The sequence below is a fragment of the Pteronotus mesoamericanus genome, unplaced genomic scaffold (assembly GCF_021234165.1).
Source record: "Pteronotus mesoamericanus isolate MK-2021 breed Mesoamerican mustached bat unplaced genomic scaffold, CSHL_Meso_final contig_164, whole genome shotgun sequence".
Lineage (NCBI taxonomy): Eukaryota > Metazoa > Chordata > Mammalia > Chiroptera > Mormoopidae > Pteronotus > Pteronotus mesoamericanus.
In genome coordinates, this window is record NW_026555065.1 from 14,812,746 (window position 1) to 14,840,151 (window position 27,406).

The window sequence follows — 27,406 nt, forward strand, 5'->3', positions numbered from 1 at the left end:
TTAACATCTCTAAGACCCTATTGTCAAATAAAATCACATTCTAAGGTTTTGGGTGGACATGAATTTTGGGGGATCCCAACTGCAGACACCAAGATAAATAATGTAATGCAACATTTAAAAAATCAGTGTTAATCCATGATGAACAAAATGTCAACATTTTACATAAAGACAAGATCTGCTCGCTCTTTGCCATCGTGGTGTGTTGTTGACTCTTGCTATGTCTTCTCATGAGACTTTCAGGATAGAGCAGTTCCTAGCCAAGAAACAGAAGCAGAATTGGCCCATTCCCCAGCGGGTTCAGATGAAAACTGCTAATAAAATCAGGTACAGCAACAAGAAGAGACATAGGAGAAAAACGAAGCTGGGTCTGTAAGGAATCACACATGAAATGGCTTACATACCTATGCAGTACTGGGTTGCTTGCATCTTAACCATATCACTGAAAAATTGCTACTATCTAGACAGTTGAGTGTTTTATTGGAAAATGATTGGAAGAATTTTTTTTTTTGCTAATGCATTTCTGCACTTCTAGGCTGGTTCAGTAATAAATATCGCGAAACCTTTAAAAAATGGGATGTGACGTGGCTGGGATTAGGGTAAGACAAATGAGACTCGAACAAGTACAGAGCTGGTTGGATTCTCTCTTTAAAATTCTGATATTTTGTTCATTTTTTTTTTTTGGCATGGAGTTTAAAAATATTCTGCAATATTATTTATCTTGATTACCCAGATTTTAGGACCCCTTACATTTTTCACCCAAGGTGAGTGCATCCTGGTCCTGGCCCCGCCTTCTCACAACATGGTGGCTGAGTTCCAAAGGTGAGTTCCACAAAGGAGTGAGCCAGGCGAAAGTGATGTTACCTTTTCTTGGTTTTTCCTTCTATGATTAGCATCAGAAGTCACATACAAATCCGCTATACATTCTGTTCATTAGACATGAGTCAATAATGCGAGTCCATTTTCAAAGGGTGGGAAGCGTGACACTTCTTGATGGTAGGAATGGCAAAGAATTTGCAGGTGTGTCTTAAATCTACCCCCTCACACTTACATGTCTTTTCTGTAGTGTGCTTCTACGTAACACCATCCTTCCCTTACAAGTGGACTCTACCTCACTTCTTTCTTAGGGCTCCTAGTACAATCTGGCTGTGGGAAGCCTATCTCGTTATAAAGAAAAGTGGCATCAAGAAGGTTCTGAATCACTTTCCTAACTCAGAAAACTCTGTCCCTTTGCTGTTTTTTGGCTTACCACGTTGCAACTCCTCTGCCTGGCTTTCAAGAGCCTTTGTTCTAACTCTCCAAGGCAATATAGTTTTACGTTTTTAAGGAAAAAAATAAATTTTTTAATACTGTTTAATTACATAATGATTTTTGTAATTTTTAAAATTGATTGATTTTAGAATAGGGGGGAGAGAGAGAATGAGAAACATCAATTTGTTGTTATTTATGCATTCATTAGTTGATTCTTGTATGTGCCTGACCGGGGATCGAACCTGTAACCTTGGTGTATGAGGATGACACTCTAACCAACTGAACTACCCAGCTAGGGCCAATTATAATTTTGTTAACAGGAAAACACTTGTACCTACATAATAGCCTATTACGGTAGTGATTAATAAAATTACAGTTTCTGTTTCAAGACTTGTCTTTTATAAATTTGTCAATGATTTTGTGACAATTGAATTTTTAAATGTATATTCATTGTCACCATAAGATTTGTCAATCATTTTTAACTTACAGTTTATCAAAGAACACTGTTAATTTCAAGAAATTCTCATAAATCATTAGATATTCACTATTAGGAAAAGTCTTACCCATAAGGATACATAGACAGTGATCCATAAAATCTCATTTCACAATAAATTCCAGAAATTTCAGCTGTCTCCTTCCCTCAGATTAATTTTAGCAGTTTTCAAATGTCTCTGGTGGAAAAAAAATTAAACACAATTAAAAACTAATCACATACAGTGGCAGAATTGAAGTTAAGTCATGTTCTATTTCTTCATCTTTATCATTATTCTATTTACTGTTTAAACACAGAAATGCCTAGTCCTCCATGAGTTCCAAATATATAAACTGCACCAAAAATGAGCTTGAATTTTTCTGAACTGTTGTAAGCTGCTCTTTAAATAAATACACACGACTGAGACCTTGCATGTTGGGAGTTTAATTGTAGAAACAGAGTTCCCCAAAGTAACTTTGATATATATACAATTTTCATTTAAAGATCAATAATATGTGCTAATATGAATACTACACATATTATTAAAACAACATTCAACTGTAATTGCAGCAAATGTAAAAGTGGAGCAACAAAAGTTTTGTTTCAGGAAAGAACATTTTGTCATTGACATCATTTAGAATTGTTGGCTACCTTAACTGAACAGTTCCAAGGTAGACCTCTCCCACCTGTCTTGTTCTTGACACCCCACTGTTAGGAGACAGTTTTTATTTTGAGTGTTCTCATATTCTGATTGTTTTGGGAACTGAGGTACTGACTTTTTTCTAGACTGTCTTCTGAAGAAGCATAGTTTTCTTTTTCTTTCTTTCTTTTTTTTTTTTTTTAAATGGCTAGTAAGACACTTGGATGTCAGGTATTAAGCTCTTTTCTCTTATCTGCAAACCCACACTAATACACCAAACTTAGCAACGCTGGGGCCAATCATATTTCAGTGTCCCCAGAGGGCCCCTGTTAGGGGGCGCCACAGAAAGACTGGAAGCCTGGATAGCCAGGACAAGACTGCTCCTTCCTGTTTGTTTGTGGTACTCTCTGGGGGCTTCCTGTTGCCTTGCAGGGGCCAACACTTCTTCACCCCTGAAGAGGCAGCTCCTTCCCACAGCAGCTGGTCCAGGGGCAGAGTTGCCAGCGCCTGCAGGGCCAGCTCCATTGCCCTCGCCTGAGAGACAGCAATACAGCTGGCCACGCCCTCAGGTAGGAATTCAGTTTAGTAATTCCACCTCCTCCATCAGTCATCTTTAGGGGTGGAAGTTCTCTGAGTTTGCTACTTTTGTAGCAAAACCCCTTAGACTTCTTTATGCTTTGTAACTTAACAACGTTAAACCTAATGATAATCTTTTATATTACATCCTGTCTGTATAGACAACCAGTATGTTTTCTGTTGCCCAACTAGGAGCTGACTGAGTAGTCCAGGAAAGAAACCCTCACAGATGAGATCTGGGGATTGGTTTGGGTTTGGCCGCAGGTCTGAGCCCCCCACCAACAGGGACGGGGGTGCTGTGATCCATGGTGTGCAGTGGTGTCTCTTTGGATCAGGTCGCCCCCTTGGGGCTCAAGGGCTGCTGCTCCCCTTGTCGGCAGGCGTGGCTGCTCTGTGGAATGGATACTTCTAAGTGCTCAGAGCACTTACTGAAAGAAAATGACAAGCTTAGGTCTCTTAATTGTTCAGCTCAAGTCATGGTCAGAGAAGCAGTGAGCTGTCCTAACAGCCCTAAAAGAACCTTATGTTTACAATCAGTGGGCTCTGGTACCTGAAAAATCCAACAGCACTTAATCCTGTGGTTGCAGAATTATCACACCCATTGAATTCACAGCCTCTTCAAGTCTTTCATGTGAAAGGATATTTGCCTGAGAAAAACTAGGGATGGGGAAATCTGGACTCCGATGAAGCTGAAATACACTTCTGGTCCCTCTGAGCCTCCCTTGGCTGTGAGGAGCAGCTTGCCTCTCTGTAGTTTCTGAGGAAACTCATCTTGTCCTGTTTGGAAAAGCTGTAAAAGCATCACCTGGGTCAGTTTCCCTTCTCAAGACTCATTCAACTGAGTGCTGTCTGGACCACTTTTTACCAGTAGACCCATCGTTAGGATATCGTCACTGGCAAAAAAACACAAGCTGACTAGAAGAAATAGGCACCAAAAGAATTTTGATTATGCACCAAAAGAATTAACTACATGATTTTGCTAGTAAATACAGGCAGGGGAATATGTATGGAAGTGGACTGTGAGAATGTGAGTTGAAGGACAGACTATAACACTAGTTTGGGCCAAATTTACCGATCTGGTTGCACTTGTATATTCTGAATCTGATGTGTTGGCACGGATAGCTGGACATGGCTCTCTACCTGGGTGGTTCTCTACAACAAACTCAATGGTTACCTCCATTTAATGATTGTGAGATGGCAAAGCTTCCCTGGAATTACGTGGAGGGAATCCAAAGGCTGAGGGAGATAGGATTCTTGGGGTACACATCTCATGTGCGCTGCATACCACCCCTCACCTTCTCAAATTATATCCCTTGGAGGGCCAGCTCAAAACATGCATTTACTCATAGTTTCTGAGGGTCTGAGACAACTTAGTGGGTGGAGCTGCTGGATCAGGGTCTCTCAGGAGGCTGCAATCGACACATTAGGCCAGGCAGAGACTGCTGGCTTGCCTGGGGCTGTTCCCAGGATGGCTCACGAGGCTCTGCAGGAGGCTCAGTTTCTTACCACAGGCTATAGCGGTTTGAGTGCCTTTACATCGTGGGAGCTGGCTTTCTCGAGAGCAAGTGACCCAAGAGAGGAAGAGTGAGACAGAAAAGCCATAGTTCATAGACTAGCCTCAGAAGTGAGGTTGTACTGATCACGTAGACCAACCAGGATACAATGTTGGAGGGGACCCCACAGGGCAAGGCTACCAGAGGCAGGAATTGGGAACCATCTTGAAAGCTGTCTGCCACAGCGTTGCCTTCCACAAACGAAATTTTGTCTCCTTCCATCTCTATAGACACTTTCATCAGGCTTCTGAGTTTGAGGTTAGGTTTGTTGAATTTTGGTTTATGAATCTTGAGAATATGTTGAAGTGACAGACTAAGAACTATGTGGAAGATTTTTCAGAGAAATTAATGCTGTGCATTCCACCCCCCGCCCCGCCCCAACACTGAAGATTGTAGTGGAACCATGGATCTGTTTGGAGACATAGATGACATTTCTTCAGAGACTGATGATGACAACCAACTGCTCATCCCAGGACAGCCTCTTGTAAGTACAATCACTAATCTCAACTGGTCCCACTGTTCAAAGCTAAGAAGAAATTTCCAGAGGCTGATGGGTCTGACTCTCTCATGTGGGGAGGGCACATGGATAACTGAGTAGCAGTCTGAAAGATCTAATGAATGGATAACTTTCTTGGCTATGCTGAGCATTTCTGGATATTAATAAGCAAAGAAGAAACTGCTTAGAATGAGGTTGATATCAAACTTTAGGGTCTAGACTATGAGGACTCAAATTTAAAAACCTTTTATTTCCAAGTTATTCAAACCTGTGTTAAGAAGCGTGTGCTATTTGATATTCTTCTCTGATTTTAATAGTTACTTAGCCTTGAGGTGTTGCATAATTTCACACTTCTGTTTCACCTTATGCAAAGTAGAAATGTCAGCAAAATAGATGGTTTTTTAAAAAATATTTTATTCATTTCTAGAGAGGGGGGAAGGGAGGGAGACAGAGAGGTAGAGAAACATCAATGTGTGGTTGCCTCTTGCACACCCCCAAATGGGGACCAGGCCTGCAACCCAGGCACATGCCCTGACTGGGAATCAAACCAGTGACCTTTCAGTTCACAGGTGGGCACTGAGCCCACTGAGCCACACCAGCCAGGGCAAAATAGACTTTTTTTTTTTCTGGTAATGCAGGCTGATGACTCTAATGGGTTTTTGGGGGTAGGGAAGATGCAATTTTAGGGAAAGCCTGGAGAGGTTGCTGACTGCTTTATCCCTAAACTGGTGTCTAAATGTACTTCCAGTCAAACCTGCACCTGCCTGGTGTCACTGGAAAGCCCTCTCATTCTGATTCTTCTCCTAGGATGTACACAGATTGCCCCACTGCCAGCAGGAGGAAGTGCCGATTTCTGAAGCCAGGATGGAAGTAGAAATTCCCCATTTCAACTCTGACTTAGGAAATGAATTGTACTTCGTTAAGCTACCCAAATTTCTCAGCATAGAGCCCAAGTAAGAGAAATGATTAAAGAGTTCTTTTTACTCAAGATACTGAATAAAAATATGTAGAATGTAAATAGTTTTTCTTACTTATCATGAGCCAGCTAATTGCAAAGATGGGAGATTTTTCATGTAACTGAAAAAATAAGTTTAGGGTGTTCTGTGATAGAAAAAAGATGGATTACTGGTGTCAGTTTAAATGCTAATAATTCTAACTACGCAGCAGAAAGAAAAAAAGAAGTACTAAACTTTGCGACAGCATGGATGGAACTGGAGAGCATCATGCTAAGCGAAATAAGCCAGGGGGCGAAAGACAAATACCATATGATCTCACCTATAAGCGGAACCTAACCAACAATGCAAAGAAGCAAGGAAAATATGACCAGCAACACTGAAAGGAAAAGAAATCAACAGAGACAAGAGGGAAGGGGGGGGCAGGGAAAGGGAAGGGAAGGGGAAAGTCAAGGAACATATAGCAAGGACTCATGGACAAAACCAAAGGGGAAGAGCTGAGGGAGGGAAGGTGGGAGGGGGCAAGGGAAAGAGGTGGGGGGAAGGCAGAGACAAATGTATTTAAAATGTAAATAAATTAATTAAAAAAAATAAATAAATGCTAATAATTCTAGCATTTTGGCACTTTCTTATAAATAATCAGATATCACAGATGGCATTTGTCATTAGTGTAAAGCTTAAAAATCAGAAAATGAGAGTGAGGAAGTTTGCTAATCGCAAATGTTCTAAGCAAGGTCATTGTGAATCTAGAAAAGACAATGATTTTGGACAAGATAGTGTTGGTTGGTATGACTTACAAAGGTGCATGAATGTAAGCTCTCATGCAATTAAGCATGACAGTTTTCTTTAAAAATGAAGAAATATAGATAGTGTGTTACCTGTATTTTAGAAGACATTTTTATCGAGCAAAGAAGACTTTGAATTATAAGTCATATTTGGATTTTATTTCATGTAATATGTTTTAAAATCAAGTATCAAGAATGTATAGTAGTTTTCATATTTCCTTGAAGTTTTTACATGAAGTGATTTGTCTACTGTGTGTTTTAAAAGATATTGGTGCATGTTTTAATCATACTTATTATTAAATGTGGCTAATATGACATTAAAAAACCATTTTTAGACCTTTTGATCCTCAATATTATGAAGATGAATTTGGAGATGAGAAGGTGCTTGATGAGGAGGAAAGAACAAGGTTAAAAATAAAGGTACCAGTTCACTCTAATTCCCTTTTTTGTTTGTTAAGTTTTTCGTCTTATAAAGTACAATGCAGGGATAATAACTTGAGACTTGAACTTATGAAGTGACCTTTTATGCAAGGAATTAAATGTCTTTTAAGGATATTTTTAGGGGAAAGGGTACATCATCTTTTCTTTAAAATGTTTTTATTAATTTTAGAGAGGAAGGGTGGAGGGGGAGAGAGATGAGAGAGAGAGAGAGAGAGAAACAGAAACACTGATTTTTGTTCCACTTACACATTCATTGGTTGATTCTTTTTTAATTAATTAATTTATTTATTTATTATTTTTTAACTTATAAATCATGTTTATTCTATTACAGTTGTCTTGATTTTTCTCCATTTACCCCCCTCCACCCATTCCACTCCCACCCATTGGCTGTTTCTTGTATGTGCCCTGACCTGGGGATTGAACCCACGACCTTGGCATATGGGGATGATGCTCTAACCAACTGAGCTACCTGGCCAGGGCCATCATCTTGTTCTAAGCTCTGTAGAATTGTCACTTTTCTAGCCTTTTATTTGCAGTTTTAGTTTTTTGACAGAAGTAAAGACAAAAATTCTTGAAAATTGTTAGCTACTTCTTTTGAGGTAAATGGCAATGTAGTTAGAGACATGGAACTGCCTGCACATTTTATGGTGGCTAGATCCTACTGACTTCCGACAATAGGAGTAGCTCAGGTCCTTTATAGAAATTCCGACTGTGCCCAACAAGGGCCTTGTCATTAGGCAGCTCCTCTTGAGATAGCCTGGGATGGTCAAGCACTACCATTGCCCTCCCAGGCTTTCATATGCTCTTCTGCCGGGGACTCGCGTGGCAGCCACGAGAGGATCCACTTCTATGCCATGTTTGTGACTTGGAGCTTCCTACCACGTGGGTAGGATAAACTTGAACTAAAAAACAGGGCAAAGCACAAGTCTCAGGTTTTAATTTGTTGTTGATTCCTTATTCTTTAAAAATATTTTTTTTAATGTAATACCCAGAGGTTTGTTGTCTTATTAGGCTAATGGGCACTTTTTTAGTCCTTCTTTCATTGGGTTTAAAGCCCTTTGAGTGGCCCTCTCACAGGTGGAGGTCTCAGCTTTAACTGCGCACCTCAGGGGTGCCTCATCCTCTCCCCCTTGGAGCTTTCGATGCGCTGATAACAGCTCTGTCCTGCCTCGTATTTAGCGTCTGCTTCCACTGCTATGAACTGGGGCTCAGAAAAGATTTGAACACAACATCTGGGTAGTTTAACCAATGTCTCTAGGTATTTGTAGCAGGAGGGTTTCAGCGTGGCCCCATCAGCCGTTTTTTGTAAGCTTGTTCAGTCACTACCCATAAATTCTTGGCATGTGATTAGAGGTCACTTGAGGAAAAAGAACATGCAAGCTCATCCCACTGGGTTTCTAATGCCTTTGTGTTTTGGGCCAGGTGGAAAACACTATACGATGGAGGGTACGCCGGGATAAAAAAGGAAAGGAAATGAAAGAAAGCAACGCTCGGATAGTGAAGTGGTCAGATGGAAGGTGAGCACCAAATGCCTGAAGAGTTTGAAATACCCAGAGGGAGGCCTGAGACAGGTGTGATGCTTTCCGTGTAGGACCTTATTTGGGGGTCATCTTTCATTAAACCATGAACAATCTCTACGCCTCTGGCATTACCTGGGAAAGCTGCGATTAAAAAAATAGGGTTGCGATCATAGTGCTGAGCTGGTGGGAGACTAGAACTGGACCCAAACGTGATTAAATTCATGCTGTCTTCCTGTTGAAGCGAAGCCTCATGTTAGTTCCATGTGGGAGCTATTAGATATTTAACACTGATGTGTTTTAAAAAATTGTTTGTTTTACTAATGAAGTGGCAGAGACTGGGAAAATGACAAAACAATTATATTTCAAGTGGAAAAGGAGGATTTTTACCACCTTTTGCTGTGAAAGGAGACAGAGTAGTTATTTACAGTATCTTGCTTAGGAGTTCAGGGTGAGGGCAGGACCCTGTACTTCCGCAGCATTTTGAGTGAGGCTAACCGCGCAGAATGGAAGCTGCAGGACTGGCTAACTAGCCACCCTCATAACTGACCTGTTTCTCATTTCCAGCCTGTCCCTGCACTTAGGCAGTGAAGTGTTCGATGTCTACAAAGCCCCACTGCAGGGCAACCACACCCACCTGTTTGTTAGAGAGGATACTGGTCTACAGGGACAAGCCATCTTTAAATACAAACTCACCTTCAGGTAACTCTTCGTACCAATGCATTGCTATTTGCGGTTAAAAAGCAACAAGGGAGAGAGGTTGTGCAAAAGCCCAACTCAGCCCTAAGGACCTAATTTCGAGGTATAATTCACCAAGGATCATGGTCTGGTTCCTCTACTGTTTTTCGCCTTTGCTGCACATTGCAGTTTCTCAGGGAGCCAGTTCATGCTGACAAACCACCATGAGAAAGCTATATAAACCAGAAGACCATTGTACTAATTCACCTTGATCAAGGCACCTCGGAAGAGGCCTGGAAGACTCGTCTGGGCTGCTCTGCTGGTCAGCGTGTCCTTTCCCTTTACTGAAATTTAACCGGGAAGCTAACAGATCATGAGAACGCTGGTGTGTGTGTGCAGCCGAGAGAAGGGAAGAGCTAGATGGTGAGACTGGCTGCTGCCCGACCCCAGGCAGACAAGTGCTCAGTGCTGTGCGCGTCTGTGCTCCGGCCCCTTCCCTGGGCGCTGCAGGCCGCTCCTTCCCAGGCCTTTCCCCTGCAGGACACGTCGTGCGGCTGCCCTTGAGAAGTGGAGCACGTGAGGACTGGAACAATGTGCACAAGGCTTTCCTTAGGGGGTCATAGAAAAGTTCTATAATCAGATTACGGTAATGGTCTCACAGCTGTGTAAATTTAAAAAATCGTTTAATTGTATATTAAAATGGGTGAATTTTCCGGTGTATAAATTATACTGGATACATCTTTTGCTGTTTTTTAAAGACTGTAATGGATAGCTTGGAGGTCCTGCCTCACATCTGTCCATGAAATCTTAAGGAGTCTCTATCTCACTAATGTTTAGTTTCCTCATCTATAAAATGGAAATATAACATCCACCTCACAGGGAAGTTATATCACTTAAGCCCTGGCCAGGTGGCTCATTTGGTTGGAGCATCATCCTCAACACCAAAAGATTGAGGGTTTGATTCCCAGTCAGGGCACATACCTAAGCTGCAAGTTTGATTCCCAGTTGGGGTGCATATGGGAGGGAATCGATGAATGTTTCTCTCTCACACTGTTGTTTCTCTCTCTTCCTCCTACCCCTTCCTCTCTCTCTAAAATCAATAAAAACATATCCTTGGGTGAGGATTAAAAAAAAGCATAATGTAGTGTAGAAACATGGCACAATAAATGTTGCTCAAATCCAACCTCCTCATGATCGCTTCTAGAATGGCATCCTAAAAGACAAAGGAACCTAATCGTGCTGTTTTTCATGGTGCCACACACCCTCCGCTGGGACAGTACTTCCCCGTCCAGCACGGTTTCATTCCTGTGTCCCATCTCTCACAGCCATGCTCTCCTTCAGAGGCTCTCTCCTCAGGACCATCCTTTCTTCTTCTCTCTCTGATGCCCTTAAAATCCACCTTCCTTGAGTCAGGAGGGCATTGCTTTCTGCACCAGGGCTCCCTGTTCCATTTTGGTCCCCCCTGAGCTGTCATGGGGCCCCCACGCCACTGTGACCTGCCTCCTTGTTGTGACCTTCCTTCCAATTTTATTCAGACAGAGGGACTCGTCTTTAGTTTTTAGATTGTGCCTTTTCCGGCCTCTGTGCCTCCCTCACAGAACTGAGATTTCATAGCCCTTCTCTTCTGGGACTGTGGGGGGGCGGTTTCCTTGTGAAAGCCCTGACCCGGCCATGGCCCCTCCTCCTTCCATTCCCCTCCCACTTCACCCCAAAGTTTTCTCCAGGGGGTGGGGCAGAGGGAGGGGCTTCTCAGGAGGCAGAGGAGGAGGCAGGTTCAGAAGCGCAAGGAACCCTGGCCCTGCCTCCCAGCTCTGCTGGTGGGGAGGCGGTCATTGCACGGAGCTGTTTGTGCAGTGCGATTGCCTCCAAATGTTCTTAGTAACCAGACATTTTTGTTCATTTCCTGCAGACCTCACTCTACAGACTATGCCACACGTAAAAAGATGGCCCTGCCACTCGCTAATAGATACTCAAGGACACAGAAGATTAGAATCTTACCAATAGCTGGCCGTGATCCCGAATGCCAGCGCACAGAGAAGATTAAGGTATGTTGGCTAAGCTTTATCCTGGGATTTTTGCGTATTAAGAGTTGTGCTTTCCAGAATATTAATTCACTATTTCTTATTGCCATGGCCAGTTTATCTCCTGTAGTTATCAGGGAGCCGGCTTAACCTTCTAAACGAGTGGTGAACCACAGTAATGTCAGCGGCCGCAGGTGAGATACTGCAAATCAGACACCCAGGTGCTCTCTCTCCAGTCTGTGAGATTTCAGAGGAAAACTGGTAATTTAAAAAAATGTAGTCTTTGACAAATGTCACAAAATTGTGTTAGCCAGGTAAGAAGTGATATAGGAATGTCAAATGTACATTCCTGACCTCTCTGATACTGGCCCTGTCTTGTGCGCCCCAGCACGTGGAATGCCAGGCAGACAGAAGGGGTGAAGGCTGTACTTTGGGGCCCAGGGACCCTCCCCTCCTGCACCTCCCGACTCAGGGGCTGTGGGGAGCTCTCCGGGTGGAGGGTCCCCGGCAGGAATGTCAGGGCGCTGTGGTGGTTTGGCAGAGCCTGGACAAGCCGGGTGTCTGTGTCGGGGCGAACGGAAAGAGCCTCCCTCAGGCGCCCTCTGGGCTCGGGTGACATTGCTCAGGCCGGGCGCTGCTCGCTGGGCGCTGCCTGGCAGCACAGGGGACGCCGCAGCTCCCAAGGCTGTGCCTGTGCCGGTCCTGAGGAGACGGTGGGCGTGAGGGAGGCCTCTGCCTCTTCACGCGCGTGTGGCCTTCACGCCCTAGGATGAAACACGGCGGTCGCTGCGTGGTAACAGGTGTGGCGTGGAGAGATCTATCCTCTGAAGACACAGGAAATATAGTAAAATTAGGTTCAGGCACAAAAGTTGTTCATTTTTTAAGTTCAATGGTTTATTTGCTTCTTTACAGAAAGAAGAAGAACGTTTGCGGGTTTCTACTCACCAGGGGACAATCATTCTTCGGGAGAAGCAGAAGCAGCAGGGGCCGAGGGTCCCCTACCAGGAGTCCAGCAGCAGTGACGTCGACGACGATGACGACGACGACGATGATGACGATGAGGGGGAGGAGGAGGAGGAGGAGCAGGAAGAGCAGGGTGATGAAGGCATTAAAAACCAGTACCACGGGGAACTTGGAGGTGAGTCGGGTGTGGGGGTGATGTTTCAACTCAGAGCCACAGGGCCTGCCCCTGCGCTGCTGGGCTCGCTCCCGTTCCCTGGCCTGCGGTTATTTGCTTAGGGCGACGGTACAAAAGTCTTTTTGTTTTGTTAGGGCCACTGTCCCACAGGAAAGCTAAGCTGGGAAAATCAGGCAAAATAAAGAAAATCAATTAAATAATTCTGTCCTTATGGAGGACAATGTGTAACAGAGGCAGTTTGCCATCTGGAAAATGAAGGACCCAATATTTAAACTCAGTAGTTAAAAAAAAAAAAAGTGTGCTTAAAAACCCTTTGGTATTTAAAAGTGATCAGATAATCAGAGAACAAAATCTCTCAAATCTAAGTTATTGGAGCAAATCTGAAAGTTACACAGGGGTGGGCCCAAGCGTGGGTACAGTTGTTTGTATAGAAGAAAGCATGCAGGTTTTGATTGTTACGATAGCTTTATTACCCCAAAGAATGTCCCGATGGCACAGTGCACGTAGGTACAATCTTGTAAGTGCTCCAATCGCCGCCTTCATTATTTACACACTCTGTACAGTGTACTTTAAATGTAAGCTCACGTTGGTCCAGCGTTCTTACCTACTTTTGCCCACCCCTATATATAGACCTTTTCATCAAAACTTCAAAAATAAATTGTTGATTCCTCAAGAAAAAATGTACAGTGGGAAGTAACAATATTCAGTAGAAAAATTCAGTAATAAAAGAGTCTTCATTTTGGAAGGTCAGTCAGTCTCATGTCTTTAGTTGCTTTGCTTTCAGAGGAACAAGGCAGAATGTATTCATCAGACAGCGATGCGGGGTCGGAAGAAGAAACAGCTCAAGGATTACCGACAACAAAGCAACTCACCAGTGATGAGGTAAAAACAAGTTTATTTAATTCCAAAGGGTTTGCTCTGTACCCAGGAGCCAGTTCTAACGAGGAGCTCACAGCCCAGGAGCACGTCTCTGAGCCTCAGTGAGATGGGAGCAGGAACAGGACTGGGAGCAGCCCTAGCCCCGCCCGCGGGTGGGTGTGGGAGAGGGGCGGCTGGGGGCCCCCCCGCGGCGGGCATGGGCTTGCCGGGTGGGCGGAAAGGCCTGCGAGAAAGGCCCAGGGCCCTTAGCCAGCAGGTCTTGTCTGGAGAACCAGAAAGAGTGGTAAGGAGAGCAAGGGGTCTACCGTGTTCGTCATGGTAACTAGGTGTCATTATTATTAGGTAAAATGGTAGTGGAGGTTTATTTCATTTACATGCTTTTTTAAAAATATTTTAATTGTATTTTTTCCATTACATTTAACCCCCTTATAACCCCCTCCCTTCTGCAGTCACCTCGCTGCTGTCTGTGTCCATGAGTCCTTTTTCCTTTTTGCTTGATCTCTCCACCCCCGAACCTCCCCACTTTCCCCCCCCCGCCGCCGGCTGTCAGCCTGCTCTCCATCTCTGAGTTTGTCTCTGTTCTGCCTGTTAGTTCATTTTGTTCATTAGATGCCACATATCAGTGAAATCGTATGTATTTGTCTTTCTGTGACTGGCTTATTTCACTTAGCATAATGTTCTCCATGTCCATCCAAGCTGTCGCAAAGGGCACAATTTTCTTCTTTTTTATGGCTGAGTAGTATTCCATTGCATAAATGTCCCATAGTTGTTTCATCCACTCACCTACTGCTGGACACTTGGGCGGCTTCCATATCTTAGTGATTTCAAATAACTCTGCAATGAATATAGGGGTGCTTATGTTCTTTTGAATTAGTGTTTTGGGTTTCTTTGGATATATTCCCAGAAGTGGGATCATTGAGTCAGAGGGCAGATCCAGTTTTAATTTTTTCAAGTATCTTCATACTGCTTTCCAGTCTGGTTGCACCAGTCTGAATTTATATGTTATTAAAATATTTTTCCTTTAATTATTTCCTTTGCCATTTTTAAGATTACTAACACAAAGATATTTTAAGTCTCAACTACACAAGGGAATCACTATGTTGCCGCCCATAAGTAATATTAATTCCTCTGGTGTTTTCTGAACAATTAACACCCTCCACCGTATGTTCTGGAGGTAGAGATAGGAGTAAACATTGCAGTAGCAGAAATGTTCAGTTAAACATTGGTCACTGCCCTGGCTGGCGTGGCTCAGTGGACTGAGCACTGGCCTGTGAACTGAAAGGCTGCCCGTCTGATTCCCAGTCAGGGCACGAGTCTGGGTTGTGGGCCAGGTCCCCAGTTGAGGACATGCAAGAGGCAACCCATTGATGCATCTCTCACACAGTGATGTTTCCCTCCCCTCTTTCCTCCCTTCTCCTCTCTCTAAAAATAAATAAATAAAATCTTTTAAAAAATTGGTCATTTGTATAAGGGAGGCATTCATTTTCACTCATTCATAAAAATACATATATATTTAAAACTTCAAAAGCACACAAAACATCAGCAGTACTTTAAAAAAATTAATAAGCTTTAAAATGCTGAATTTTACACAGAGAGAGTAAAGTACTAAGGAAGCAGAAGAATGTACTTCAAGGATTCTGACAGAAATCCTTGTCAGCACAGCCAGAAGGAAGAGCCCTTCGGGCCCTGATGTCTCCAGAGGAAGCGCGGTTCCCACTGCCCGCCCTGCTAGAGACAGTGTCTGCACACACAGGTCGCCAGTGCTCATGCGAAGGCTGGCTCTCCTCAGTCAGCTCCGAACTGTTTTCAACAAAATTTCCAGAAACGTTTGATACTGAATTTTACCTCTTATCCCTCATGTTTTTTCAGGAGATGAACCCTCCAGAAACTGGAAAGCAGGGGGTGAAGAGAAAGAGGATGAGAGAAGCATAAAACGTGCACTCATTGTATTGTTTTCAATAGTTTGTTTTAAGGTAGCAATGAAATGACTTGTTTAGTTTGAAGTGATGAACTGAGTTGCTTTTGCATAATCCCAGTTGTGAATAAAGAATGTTCAGAAGCAAGTCTGTGACTTTAGAAAATCCATTTTGTAACTGTATGCTTTGGGTCTTAGCTTTTTTTGTGCCTTCCTGCTATTCGGCCTCACCCTGTCCCCTGGTGGGACCCAGAGGTGAGCTTGGGTTTCACTCTGGTATCACCTCCTCCAGGATGTCCTTCCTGTTCTCTCTACCTGGGTTCGGATCCTTCGGTGCTCTATTGTCTCTGCTGGCATGATGCTAACTTTCCATTGACCACGTGGCCCTATGACCTGCGAAGAGCAGGTTCAGCACAGGAGGGCTCACTGGACACTGGGTGCTTTGCCAGGTGCTGTCAGACTTTACCAGTTCCAATCCGCAGGACAATGTGAAGGACAGGGGCTGTTATTCCCATTTTACAGATGCGGAAGCTGAGGTGTAAAGAAATCAAGACTGCTGTCCAAAGCTTTTTCTTCCCAAGTAAAGAAAAATCAGTCCTGGTTGGTGTGGCTCAGTGGATTGAGTGTGGGCTTTCGAACTAAAGGGTCACCAGTTTGATTCCCAGTCAGGGCACATGCCTGGGTTGCAGGCTGGGTCCCTGGTTGGGGGGCACGTGAGAGACAACCACACATTGATGTGTCTCTTCCTCTCTTTCTCCCTCCCTTCCTCTCTCTAAAAATAAACAACAAGAAAAAGAAAAATCAGCATTTTTGAAACAAGTCAGGATCTTCTATGCATAGCCCCAATGCTGAGCAGGCATGCTAGTGACCTTATGGAAGAAGACACCCCAAATACCTACTTGAGATAAACAGCCAGTGCACAGCAGTGGGAGACAAAACATAAAGACTTCTAACTTTGTGACTAGCACAGTAGCTGGAACATAATAGGTACCTAATAAGTATTTACTGAATGAACAAACTGTCAGCAATATCTTAGGCAAGTTACTTCTCTGAAGTCAGTTTCCTCAAGTCAGTGGTGTTGGATTTGACCATGTAATACTTCATGAGTTAGTGTTTATATTTCTTTACCTTTGAGAATTAAATACTAATTAGAAGTTTTAAAAATGTTTTATTGCTAAATAGCAGAAAACCTGGATTTACATATTTCCCTTCCTTTTATACTTTTAAGAATAATTTCCTGAGTGTGTAGTAAAAGCATCCATGATTAGCACTAGCTCCCAAAAGGCAAGATAGAGAAAAACTCATCGAGAACACTGAGAGGTAGTATACGCACAACTGTAAGGTCAGCTATTCCTTTCTTCCCTTTTCCATGGTTTGTAAAAAATGTTACTTATTTGTTTAATTGTATTTTATTGATTGTGCTATTACAGATCCTGATTTTGTCCCGTTTCTCCCCTCCACCCAGCATCACCCACTCTGTCAGGCAATCCCCACCATAGTTCATGTCCATGGGTCCTGCGTATAAGTTCTTTGGCTACTCCATTTCCTATCCTTACTTTATGTCCCCTTGGCTATTCTGTAACTACCTAGTTGTGCTTCTTAATCCCCCCACCTCTTCACCCATTGTCCCACAGCCTCTCCCATCTGGCAACTGTCAAAATGCTCTCTGTATCTGTGATTGTCTTTGTTGTCCTTGTTTGCTTAGTTTGTTTTATAGATTCAATTGTTAAATATATATTTATTGCTATTTTATTGTTCATAGTTTTGAATGTTTTCTTAAATTTTTTTAAAAAAATTTTATTTATTTATTTTTAGGGAGGGGGAAGACAGGGAGGGAGGGAGGGAGGAAGAAGGGAGGAGAAACATCAATGCGTGGTGGCCTCTCACGTGTACCCTACTGGGGACCTGGCCTGCAACCCAGGCATGTGCCTTGACTGGGAATTGAACAAGCGACCCTTTGGTTTACAGGCCGGCACTCAATCCACTGAGCCACACCAGCCAGAGTTCATCTTCTTTTTCTTAAATAAGTCCCTTTAACATTTCGTGTAATAATAGTTTGGTGATGATGACTCATCACCTTTAGCTTTTTCTTGTCTGGGAAGCTCTTTATCTACCCTTTGATACTAAATGATATCTTTTCTGGGTAGGGCAGTCTTGGCCGTAGGGGTCTGCGTTTCATGACTTTGAATGTTTCTTGCCAATCTCTAGCCTGCAAAGTTTGAGAAAGCAGCTGATAGCCTTACGAGAACTCCCCTCTAGGTAACTCACTTCTTTTCTCTTGCTGCTTTTGATTCTCTCTTTATCCTTAACTTTAGCATTTTAATTATGATGTGTCTTGGAGTGGGCCTCTTTGCATCCATCTTATTTGGGACTCCCTGTGCTTCCTGGACTTGCATGTCTATTTCCTTTACCAAATTAGGTAGGTAAGTTTTGTTTCGTTATTTTTTTCAAATAGATTTCCAGTATCTTGCTCTCTCTTCTCCTTCTCGCACCCCTATGATGTGAACGTTGGACCTCTCGAAGTTGTCCCAGCAGCTGCTTATACTATCCTCCTTTTCTTGCATTCTTTTTTCTTCTTGTTCTCATTAGTTGTTTTTTGCTTGCTTATGTTCCAAGTCATTGATTTGATTCTCGGCTTCATTCACTCTACTGTTGTTTCCCTGTAAATTGTTCTTTATTTCAATTAGTGTATCTTTGTTTCTGACTGGATCTTTTTTATACTGCTGTGGTCCTAAGTTCCCTGAGTATCCCTATAACCAGTGTTTTGAATGCTGCATCTGATAGATTGCTTTTCTCCATTTCATTTAGATCTTTTTCTGGAATTTTGATCTGTCCTTTCATTTGGGCCATGTTTCTTTGTCTCCTCGTTTTGGCAGCCGCCCTGTGTTTGTTTCTATGTATTAGGTAGAGCTGCTTTGACTCTGTGTCTTGGTAGTGTGGCCTAATGTTTTAAGTGTCTTGTAGAGTCCAGTGGCACAGCCTCCCCTATCACCCAAGCTTGGTATTCAAGATGAATCCTTTGTTTGGGCTGAGTATACCCTGCTCTTGTAGTTGAGCCTACATTGCTCTTGGCAGGTCAATGGGAGGGATTTACCCAGGCCAGTCAGCTGTAAGGATTGGCTATGACAACTTAACCGCCAACATCCTCCCTCCATGGAGGATCAGCTATGTAGGGGCAGGGTAGCAGCACCCTGATGTGGTCTGTAGCTGTCCACTGGGTGTACTGGCCCTGGTGTTTCCTTGGTGCAGACCAAGGTCAGCCCCCACTTGTTTTGCTTAGGGCCAATCTGCCTAAGCTATAAAGCCATCTGAGGTGGCTGCTACTTGTGCTGGGCTCGGAGATTCTCAGGTGAAGTCAAGCTGTGCATCTAGGCTGGCTGCTGCCAGTGGTGGGATTGGGGCTCACTGAAGCCAGCTGTTGTTTGTTTGAGGGGATTTAGGAAGCTGTGAAGCATGAGCCAAGACCATCTATTCAAATGGAAAGGAGCTTGGGTGGGCCAGTAAGTTGGTTGGGGCAGTGTCTCTGGGGATCCCCAAGGTGAGTTAAACAGTGATAGCCAGATTGATGGAGTCTCAGATATGGCACCAGCTTACTGGCTGTGGGGGAAGGGTATAGGAAAGGGACAATGGCCTCTGGTTGCCTCGATGCCAGACACTTCACTTTCTCTCTGTATACCACTGATGCCTTTCAAGCTGCTACCCTGGTGCGGGAGCTCAGAGAGAGTGAGTCTCATTGGTGAGTTGGTGTGTAGGATCTTTAAAGGAACTACTTGGGGCTCCAGGAGTTTCTTCCACCAACTCAATCCCCATTGGGTTTTGCAACCACTTGTTGAGACTTATCTCCCAGCACTGGAACCCTGGGCTGGGAGGCCTGGTGTGTGGCTGGGACTCCTTGCTCCTGAATTTCTATCCACCACATGTGGATGTGGGACCAGCCTGTTGTGTCTGCCTCCCTCCCACCAGTCTGGATGGTTGTGGTTTCTTTAACTCTGTAGTTGTTAGACTTTCATCCCACTCGATTCATGATGCTTCTGAGTGATGGTTGTTCTATATTTTAGTCGTAATTCTTATGTGGTTGTCCAAGGATGTGAGCCATGTCTCCTATACGACTATCTTGACCAGAAGTCCCTCCCCAAATTTTTAAAAATCAAATTTATTGGGCTGACATTGGTTGATAATAACTAAGTTTCAGGGACATGTCTTTTTCATATGACATCTGTATACTGTGTGTTCACCAAAGTCTAGTCCCTTCTGTCACCATATGAGTCCGTTTACCCTCTTCATCCTACCCCCACCCTCTCTTCCCCTCTAGTAACCACCATTCTGTTCTATTAGCTATTTTTTGTTTTTTGTTCCTTTGTTGCATTTTGTCCTGCATATGAGTGATATATGATTCTCATCCTTTTCTATTTCACTTAGTACAATACTCTCAAGATCATCCATACTGTCACAAATAGCAGTGTTCCACCTTTTTGATGGCAGAGTTGTAGTCCATTGCATATATGTGCCACATCTTCTTTATCCAAACAACACTTAGGTTCTTTCCATGTATCGGCTATTAATAATAATGCTGCAATGGATATAGGGGTACATGTATATCTATGCTCCAGAATTTGTTTGGTTGTTTTTTATGGTTTCGGTCTCTTTGGTTATTTTGTTGCCTAGTTTTATTCCTCAGCTTCATTGCACTGCCTTTTTGAGTTTTCTTGTATATCACTGCGTTTCTTCACAGCTGCAGTCTGAAATCTTTGCCATTTAAATCACCGTCCCCATGACTTTCAGTTTCATTCCTGGGACTTTGTTCCCAAGTTACCTTGGTTGTTCATGGTATTTGAAGGATTATTTCTCTTCCTGCACACTTTAGGTAATAAAACTGTTTCTTGTTTACTGCTAGGCTCTCAACAATTCGAGAGAGTGGCAGGCAGGTACTTTCTTTTTGATTATGTTGGTCAGGGTATCTCAGCTTTCTTTACCAAGCTCTGCTGGGGTGTGTGGAGCAGGAAGGGCAAGCACCTCCCAGCAAAGGCTGCCGGCACCACTGTTAAAACCTACCCATTTTCTCCACCAGGGAGTGTGGGGCAGGAAAAGGCAAGCTTATGATCTCCAGCTCTCCCTCCCAGCCAGTAATGCCTGTTGGTACCAATGTTTGCATTAAAGCTTCCCAGCCGCATCTCAGGGCTCTGCTTCAGAGGGGAGGGGTGGTGCCTTTTCTGGGCAGGAAACTGCTTTTGCCCTTCTGTCCAGGCTATAGTGTGGGCGCTGGAGGCCTTCTCCACGGCTACCATGCTCTATGGAGCCGTGGTGGACACTGAGCTGCACCTGCAGCCACCATCTCTGTCCTTCCCCCGTCCACCTCTCCCACTCATTCTAACATGCCTCCCTTCACAGGTCCCAATGTGTGGATCTTTCAGGCATGTTTGTGTATCGAGCAGGGGATCCTTTGTTGAGTCATAACTGTACAACTTGTAAACTGGAGGGGAGAAACAATGGAGTCTTCTCACTCCCCCAAGATACTGAAGTCAGTCAGGTGAGCTGTTCTTTACAGGGGTGGCTGTGAGGTTCCGCTGTCTGCATTCACTGCTTGGCCGGGGGAGTCAGGCTAGAATCTCTAGGCCCTCAACCTTGGCAGACATGCAGGAAAACTCAACAGTGGAAGGATAAAAGATGTTTGGTGATTTTAGGCCCAGATGTGGCCAGCCACTTCTGTTATTTGGTACCTAAAAGAACAGGAAGGGCACTGTCTCCTCACAGCCACAGTTCCTGACACCATGACCACTTGGACTTGCAGGAGCTGAAGTTACCTGGCAACTCAAGTGCCTGAGCCTCCAACTTGGAGGGAACAGGCATCAGGGCTTCCTGGAAGTGTCCGTAACCCCACAGCCATCCTCAGAAGACCAGCCAACATTAAAGATTCCAGGGGAATTTCTTCATTCCCCTAAGTGTCAGAACTGAAAATTAGAAATTGACACTTATCCCTAAAAGTTTCTGCAAACCCATTACACGCTTCATTTTCTCTTTGGGTTGGTGGATACAGCTGACTGATGAGAGATGCCTTTGCTATACCGTAAGAATAATCTCTATGAGCAGGATGGATCCCAGTCCGGTCCAGGGTGCTGTACCCTAGGACCCTGTTTCCTCACATCTGTCAACTCAGTTCAATTTTATGAATAGTATTGGATGGAACCACATGAAATTCTATTTTTATGGGTAAAAACGTTTAGGTATTGACAATTTTATGTTTAACTGAATAGGGTGGGATAGAATAATTCAGGGAAATTAATGAGCTTGTTCTTGAAGAGGTGTGTAAGAAATGAACTTTAGACAATCCAAAAAGAGGAATTTTTTTAAAGTCTACAGGATATTTGATAAAATTTATTGAAATTATTTATTCTAGTATGAAGTGGTTAAGTTCTAAATGCCTATAGTACATATCTTCAAAACTTCACTGTGCTATTATGAACCAGGTTGATAGTATTTTATAATATTTAGACAACAATATTATAAAATTTAACACTTTCATATTTATGAAGTTGAAAGAATAAAGCATCTAGGGCATTTTGGATATGTTAGCATTAAAATATATTTAAATACCTACTTGATGGGACAAAGGATAATGCAATGAAACAAGGTAATTTTCAAGCTTTTAAACTAAGACCAAATATGATTCATCCAAAGGACTAAATGATACTGTGGGCATTTATTTGAAATTACAAAGATTTTTACACAATGTGTGTGTGCAAGCATATGTGTATGTGCCATTTTTTAAAACTTCTTAAGCAGACAAATCTGAAAAGGGCCCTTGTGTGAGGGCGGCAACAGGGGCTGCTCTGCCACATCCAAGTGTCAAGTTTTCACGGAAGTGAAGTGGCCTCGAGGGCACTGTGTTAAGTAAAATAAGTCTAAGACAAAGACAAATAATGTGTGATCTCACTTCTATGTAGAATCTAAGAAGATTGAACTCACAGAAACAGAGAGCAGACTGGCGGCTGTCAGCGGCAGAGCCGGGGCTGGAGGGAATGGGGGAAGGGGGTCGAAAGGTACGAACTTCGAGGCATAAGGTCAGTCAGTCCCGGGGATGTGATGGACGCCATGGTGGTTCCAGTTAACAACACTGTGCTGTATATTTGAAAGTTGCTAAGAGAGTAGATCTTCGAAGTTCTTATCATGAGGAAAAAAAATTTTTTTAAACTGTGAGGTAATGGAAGTTAAACTTACTGTGGTGATCATGTCTTTATGTTCATATACTCAATCATTATGTTCAATAACTTAAACTAACACAATGGTATATGTCAATTACATCTCAATAAAACCAGAAAAAGAAATTTTTAAATAAGTGAAGTGGAACTGTAAGAAGGAGCGAAGTTAGATGTATGCTGGACTTGTAGAGAATGTCAGTTGCTACAGACCAGAAAAAGCATATCCTTTGGATCTGCTGGGAGGTAATGGTGGTTCCTGACTTTATAAGAAGTGGGGCAGCCCTGGGAACATGGAGCCAAAAATAAAAGATTTGATGAAACCTCATGAATCTTTTCCTCTTATTTTAATGGCAACAATGGTTAAATATGTTATAATAGAACATGACTAACATTTTATCAAAACATTTTTCCTTTTATAATTTTTTTAATATGGTATTCCACTTTTAAATGAAAACACATCAGATACTATCAATGGAAAAACAATTTACAAAGTTCTATTTACATGTAACTTTTCCAGAGTGCACCTACCGCATACAGCAAATATGTGGGTTATTTCATTCAAATAACAAGAATTTGTAATTTAACAATCAAGATAATCCTCCTTGGTATCTTTATTTTCTAAAACACAAAATGTTTATTTGGTCTTTTAAATGACAGGCACCCTTATCGTCTACTTTATTTCTCCTGTACTTTAGACTTCTATATACTAGCTACAAGTATATAGCACCAAAATCAATTTTAATAGTATCAACATTAGTAATTAACATTTTAAAAAATACAATTTCATGTAGACATACTAGAAAAATTAGAACTTTGGACAAGTATGAATATAAAATTTTATAAAATGGGAAATTAAAAGGTTTTAGAAAACATCAATTTAAAAACGCAAAGAATGTTCTTTGACTAGATAACCTGGTAAGTTTAAACCGGTTAAACTATAAAGTTTAAGGTCTTATAATGTCTTTGGTTTAAAAATCAAGACTACTTCACAACCCTAATCTATTACAAAATTTTAGAGCAATGTAGAAATCCCGAAAGTTACTAAAAGGTTAAGAAGTGCCAGATTTTTAAAGATCAAAGTAAACATCAGTTTTTCTCCCCTGTAACTACAATTCTTGAAAGATTTTTCTGTATTCAATCAGATAAACATTCACTTTTAATATTATTTAGGAAGAAATCTTTTCTTCAATTATATAATGAACTATTATAGCTCAGAAATGGAATGGTATAAGCAAAACACTCAACTTCTTCATACTTTGATAAATAATAAGTGATAAAGATATTACCCATGAGTATGATATACAATTCTAGGTAAGGTCTCACCTAGTTATGTTAAAAAAAGAAAAAACTTAACGGGAGGAAGGGATAACGTGTTTATCAATGTACTGACCTACAGGACAGTGCAAGCAGGGAGCCTTGCTCAAAGTGTAATGGTAGCCTTATATACCTGCTCCATGCCGGCTTCCCACCCTGCGGGAACAGTGCAGTCTCTAAAATCAAGTACATTTCCAAAGTTGTATATGAAAAGAGGAGAGAGAAAGAGAAACTTGCTAACTTAAAAAAAAAAAATCAGCAGCCTATAACTGAAAGGAAATAGTGCAAAGTCAATCTTTGGCCCCTTTAAAATGTTGAATACTGATTCAAAGAAACAAACACACCCTGTTAAGAAGGCTTATTACCACAGTACACAAGAAGCTGCCTACCTCACTGGATAAACTGTCCACCGTAAACTGAAGCAGACATTTTGTAATTCAATTAAAAATTTATGAAAACATTAACAGCAAACCTCTCTGCTACTCTGAAATGAGATTCTTTCCTTTAGAAAAATCTCCCTGTAAAAGATACAGCGAGGCCTGAATCTCTGAGGCCAGGGTTGCTAGACTCCTTTGGCCCTTCCCTTGGTAGCTGTGACGCCCCTGCTGGCTCCTTCTCGAGAGGCTGCTTGAGGCAAGGCAAGGACACAGGTCCAAATCCTCTGCTGGTTCTGCAGTCAGTCTTCCCAAAACAGCACACTGTTCAATTGTTCACTTTGACACTTTGAGTAACAGGAAGACATCTTTTGTTATGAAAAATTACTTTTACACAATATGGACCAAAAAAAGCACAAAATGAAAGGAAACTGATAATAAAAATTGGATTTAGGAAGAAGAGCAGTTTTCCTTACTGGTTGGAAAATTTGTAGTGAGTGGTGATTAAATACCATTTATGGAATCCTGCACTGCACACAAGAATGTCTCATTATATGAGCAACACCTGATTTATACGCATGACTGTTTCTAATTCACTTTACAGTAACTATCAGTTCAAATGACCGTTTGCATGCTCCTCAGACTTCATAACCATCTCGTTTACTGCTATCTTTGATTTCATGTGTTTAACAACAGTTTCTTATTTTTTTTTTTTACCCTATATAACCGTGAGTTAGCTATATGCCTTTTACAGGAAAATAGCTTTCCTACTCAGATGCTTCTTACTATGGGCTTTCACAAAACTTAATAATGTCCACATTATTGAAGTGAAAAACTGTAATGAGTTTAGACATCACCATAGTCTTAAAACTTTAGGTGTTACTAAGACATATCAGACAAGGGCAGTAACCTGGAATGCATTTTCTCTCTCCCAGAGACCTACAGATCTGCTTTTATTTCTGAATGGATGACTAGATTTTGAGTTATCTGTTTAAAAAATTCTGGCATTGTGCTTTATTGCTAGAAGCAAAAACCACACTCTTGCCAAGTTCATGCATTCTAAAACATGAAAAACTCTCCATGTCCTGAAATAAGGAAAGTTTTGAAGTGCCTTTTACCTAGGAGGTGCAACAGCAATTCTGATATCAGCCAACGTCCCTTTTAGATAAAAAAAAAACAGAAAAAAAAAAAAGAAAAAGATTGGTCCTTAAAATGTTCATATTATTCTATATGAGTGACTTCCTAAACTTCCTTATAATTGTTTTTTTTTTACTAAGACCCATAATAAACCTTTCAATTAAGCTAAATTTAAATTGATTTTTAGCAGAAAGTAAAAATAATGCTTTAAAATATAAAATATTACCTACTGTTTTACAATTTGAAACTGGCAACTTAAACTAGAAAAAAAAAAAAATACATGTAGTTTAAAAAAAAAAGAAACCAAAACAACAAAGAAAGAGTTCCAGTCTTTTCCCTTCTACCCAGGAAAATTTCTATCCGGTATCACCAACACGAGTCCGCGAGGACCTCTTGGAGTCCTCCAAGGGTTATGCCGTGGCGGCCTTACTGGTGGTCTCCTTCGACTCGTCTCTTGCGAACTACGAGAAAAATAAAAGAAGGTATGTTAGAAATCCCTGTCCATTTGTGCAAACCTAACTTGCTTGTTACAAACAAGTTTCTGTATAATCCAGCTATAGTTGCAGAAAAATGAAATGTCCATTTCCAGTTCATGTGGCCACTAAAATAAAAAAAAAATCACATGTTTCTTCCTTGTCATTTACCTGCTGAGAAGTGAGGGGCTTCAAAATGAGAACGTCAGAAATCTAGAACAGGACGGCCAGCAACCGCCCTCAAGCCACTGAGCCTGCCTCATCTGTTTATTAAAAAAAAGGTTACGCTTACATTAAAAATGATGAAGAAGTGATGCATCTGGGATTAGAAAGTATTAAACGTATCTGCATGCTCTTCTGATTAGGTCCTATAGTTTATTTCCTTAGTCTGTGAAAGAAATAGCAAAAATAATGCAAAATAATGAAAACCTCAGACCCTGGTAATGTGGTCAGGTCCCCGCTGGCTACCAAAACCGTGGCTGCCAAAGAGGTCAGCCAACTAGTTCGGCTGACGGAGTAAAGAAAGGTACCTACACCTGGGGACCCCCAGTCTCTTCACGGATTGGTGACCCTAAATCACTAGGCTGTGCTCACTTCTAGCAGGGCAAGGTCTTCAACTTTAGGATCTGGCTACCTTCACTCTTACCTATCAGCCACCAGAGAGCATTTGCCAAGAGCCACCAGGCCAGGGCTCCTCAGCATTGTGGCCACGCCCTATTTAGAGAAGACAAAAAGCACAGATTTGGAGTCAGCAACAAATAGTGTGAATCGTGGCTCTGTCACTTTTTTTGTAGTGTGCTCTTTGGCAAGGAAATTAACCCCTCTGAGCCTCAACTCATCCTCTGTAATAGCAGAACAATAACATCTGTACAGTATGGCCATGAAGTTAAAGACACGATGCAGTACTTGGCGTACTGAGGACATAGTATTCAATAAAGAGTACTCAGTGCCATCACCTATGGGTTACAGGAGGGTCCCGAGGTCCTGGCAGGCCATCTTTTCGGGGTGATAAAAGCCAATTTAGCTTTTATAGAGGATTTACATTTATGCATTATTGGTTTTGATACACTTACCAGTAAGGTCCTTTGTTTAAGTTAGATTTTTGGTCTATTAATTTTATACTCTCTTCTGTCTATGGAATCAAGTAGGAAGACAAAGGCCTTTGTTTAGTCTGCACTGACTGTTTAACAGAAAGATGAAAGCCCACAGGTGCACCTGGCCTCCTGGCCAGGCTACAGATGCTTTGCCCTCACGCTATTTGTACTGCTGGCTTTTTATTGGCCTTCAATAGATGAGACCAGACATTCAAGTGACGGACATAAAAGCCTGCCCCCCCCAGCCACTGGCTGGGTGCTGGCTAGAAAACAAAAACCAAAAGGACTAAAGGATGAAGTTCCCATGAACATTTTTATACTTATCTAATTAAGTACTCCCCCAACTCCAATTTTAGTTCATGTCAATGAAGTACAAGTTTCAGGGGGTTATTGAAATATTAAGGGGAAAAAAATTAAATGGAGACTTTAGTCCTTAGAGACAAACCTACTCCATATACATATATATATAGATATATATATATATCTATATATATATATCTCTCTGA

General features: G+C 42.1%; 2 protein-coding genes across 2 annotated transcripts in view; one reads left to right on the forward strand and one right to left on the reverse strand.

Annotated features, from left to right (window-relative positions):
• Positions 1-217: 217 nt before the first annotated feature.
• Positions 218-373, forward strand: LOC129063686 (60S ribosomal protein L39-like). Its single transcript, XM_054564751.1, has one exon. It carries the CDS (start codon positions 218-220, stop codon positions 371-373), a length of 156 nt encoding a protein of 51 aa, XP_054420726.1.
• A 22,474-nt stretch (positions 374-22,847) lies between these two features.
• The window catches only part of TMOD3 (tropomodulin 3), a 67,634-nt gene continuing 63,075 nt past the window's right edge, over positions 22,848-27,406 (reverse strand). Inside the window, exon 10 of the mRNA XM_054565422.1 lies at positions 22,848-25,794. Within this exon, the coding sequence (XP_054421397.1) occupies positions 25,760-25,794 (35 nt within the window). The 3' untranslated portion in view covers positions 22,848-25,759. The remainder of the gene's footprint in view (positions 25,795-27,406) is intronic.

Coding starts and splice junctions, on each gene's coding strand:
- LOC129063686 (XM_054564751.1), top strand. CDS start 218: ATGTCTTCTCATGAGACTTTCAGGATAGAGCAGTTCCTAGCCAAGAAA.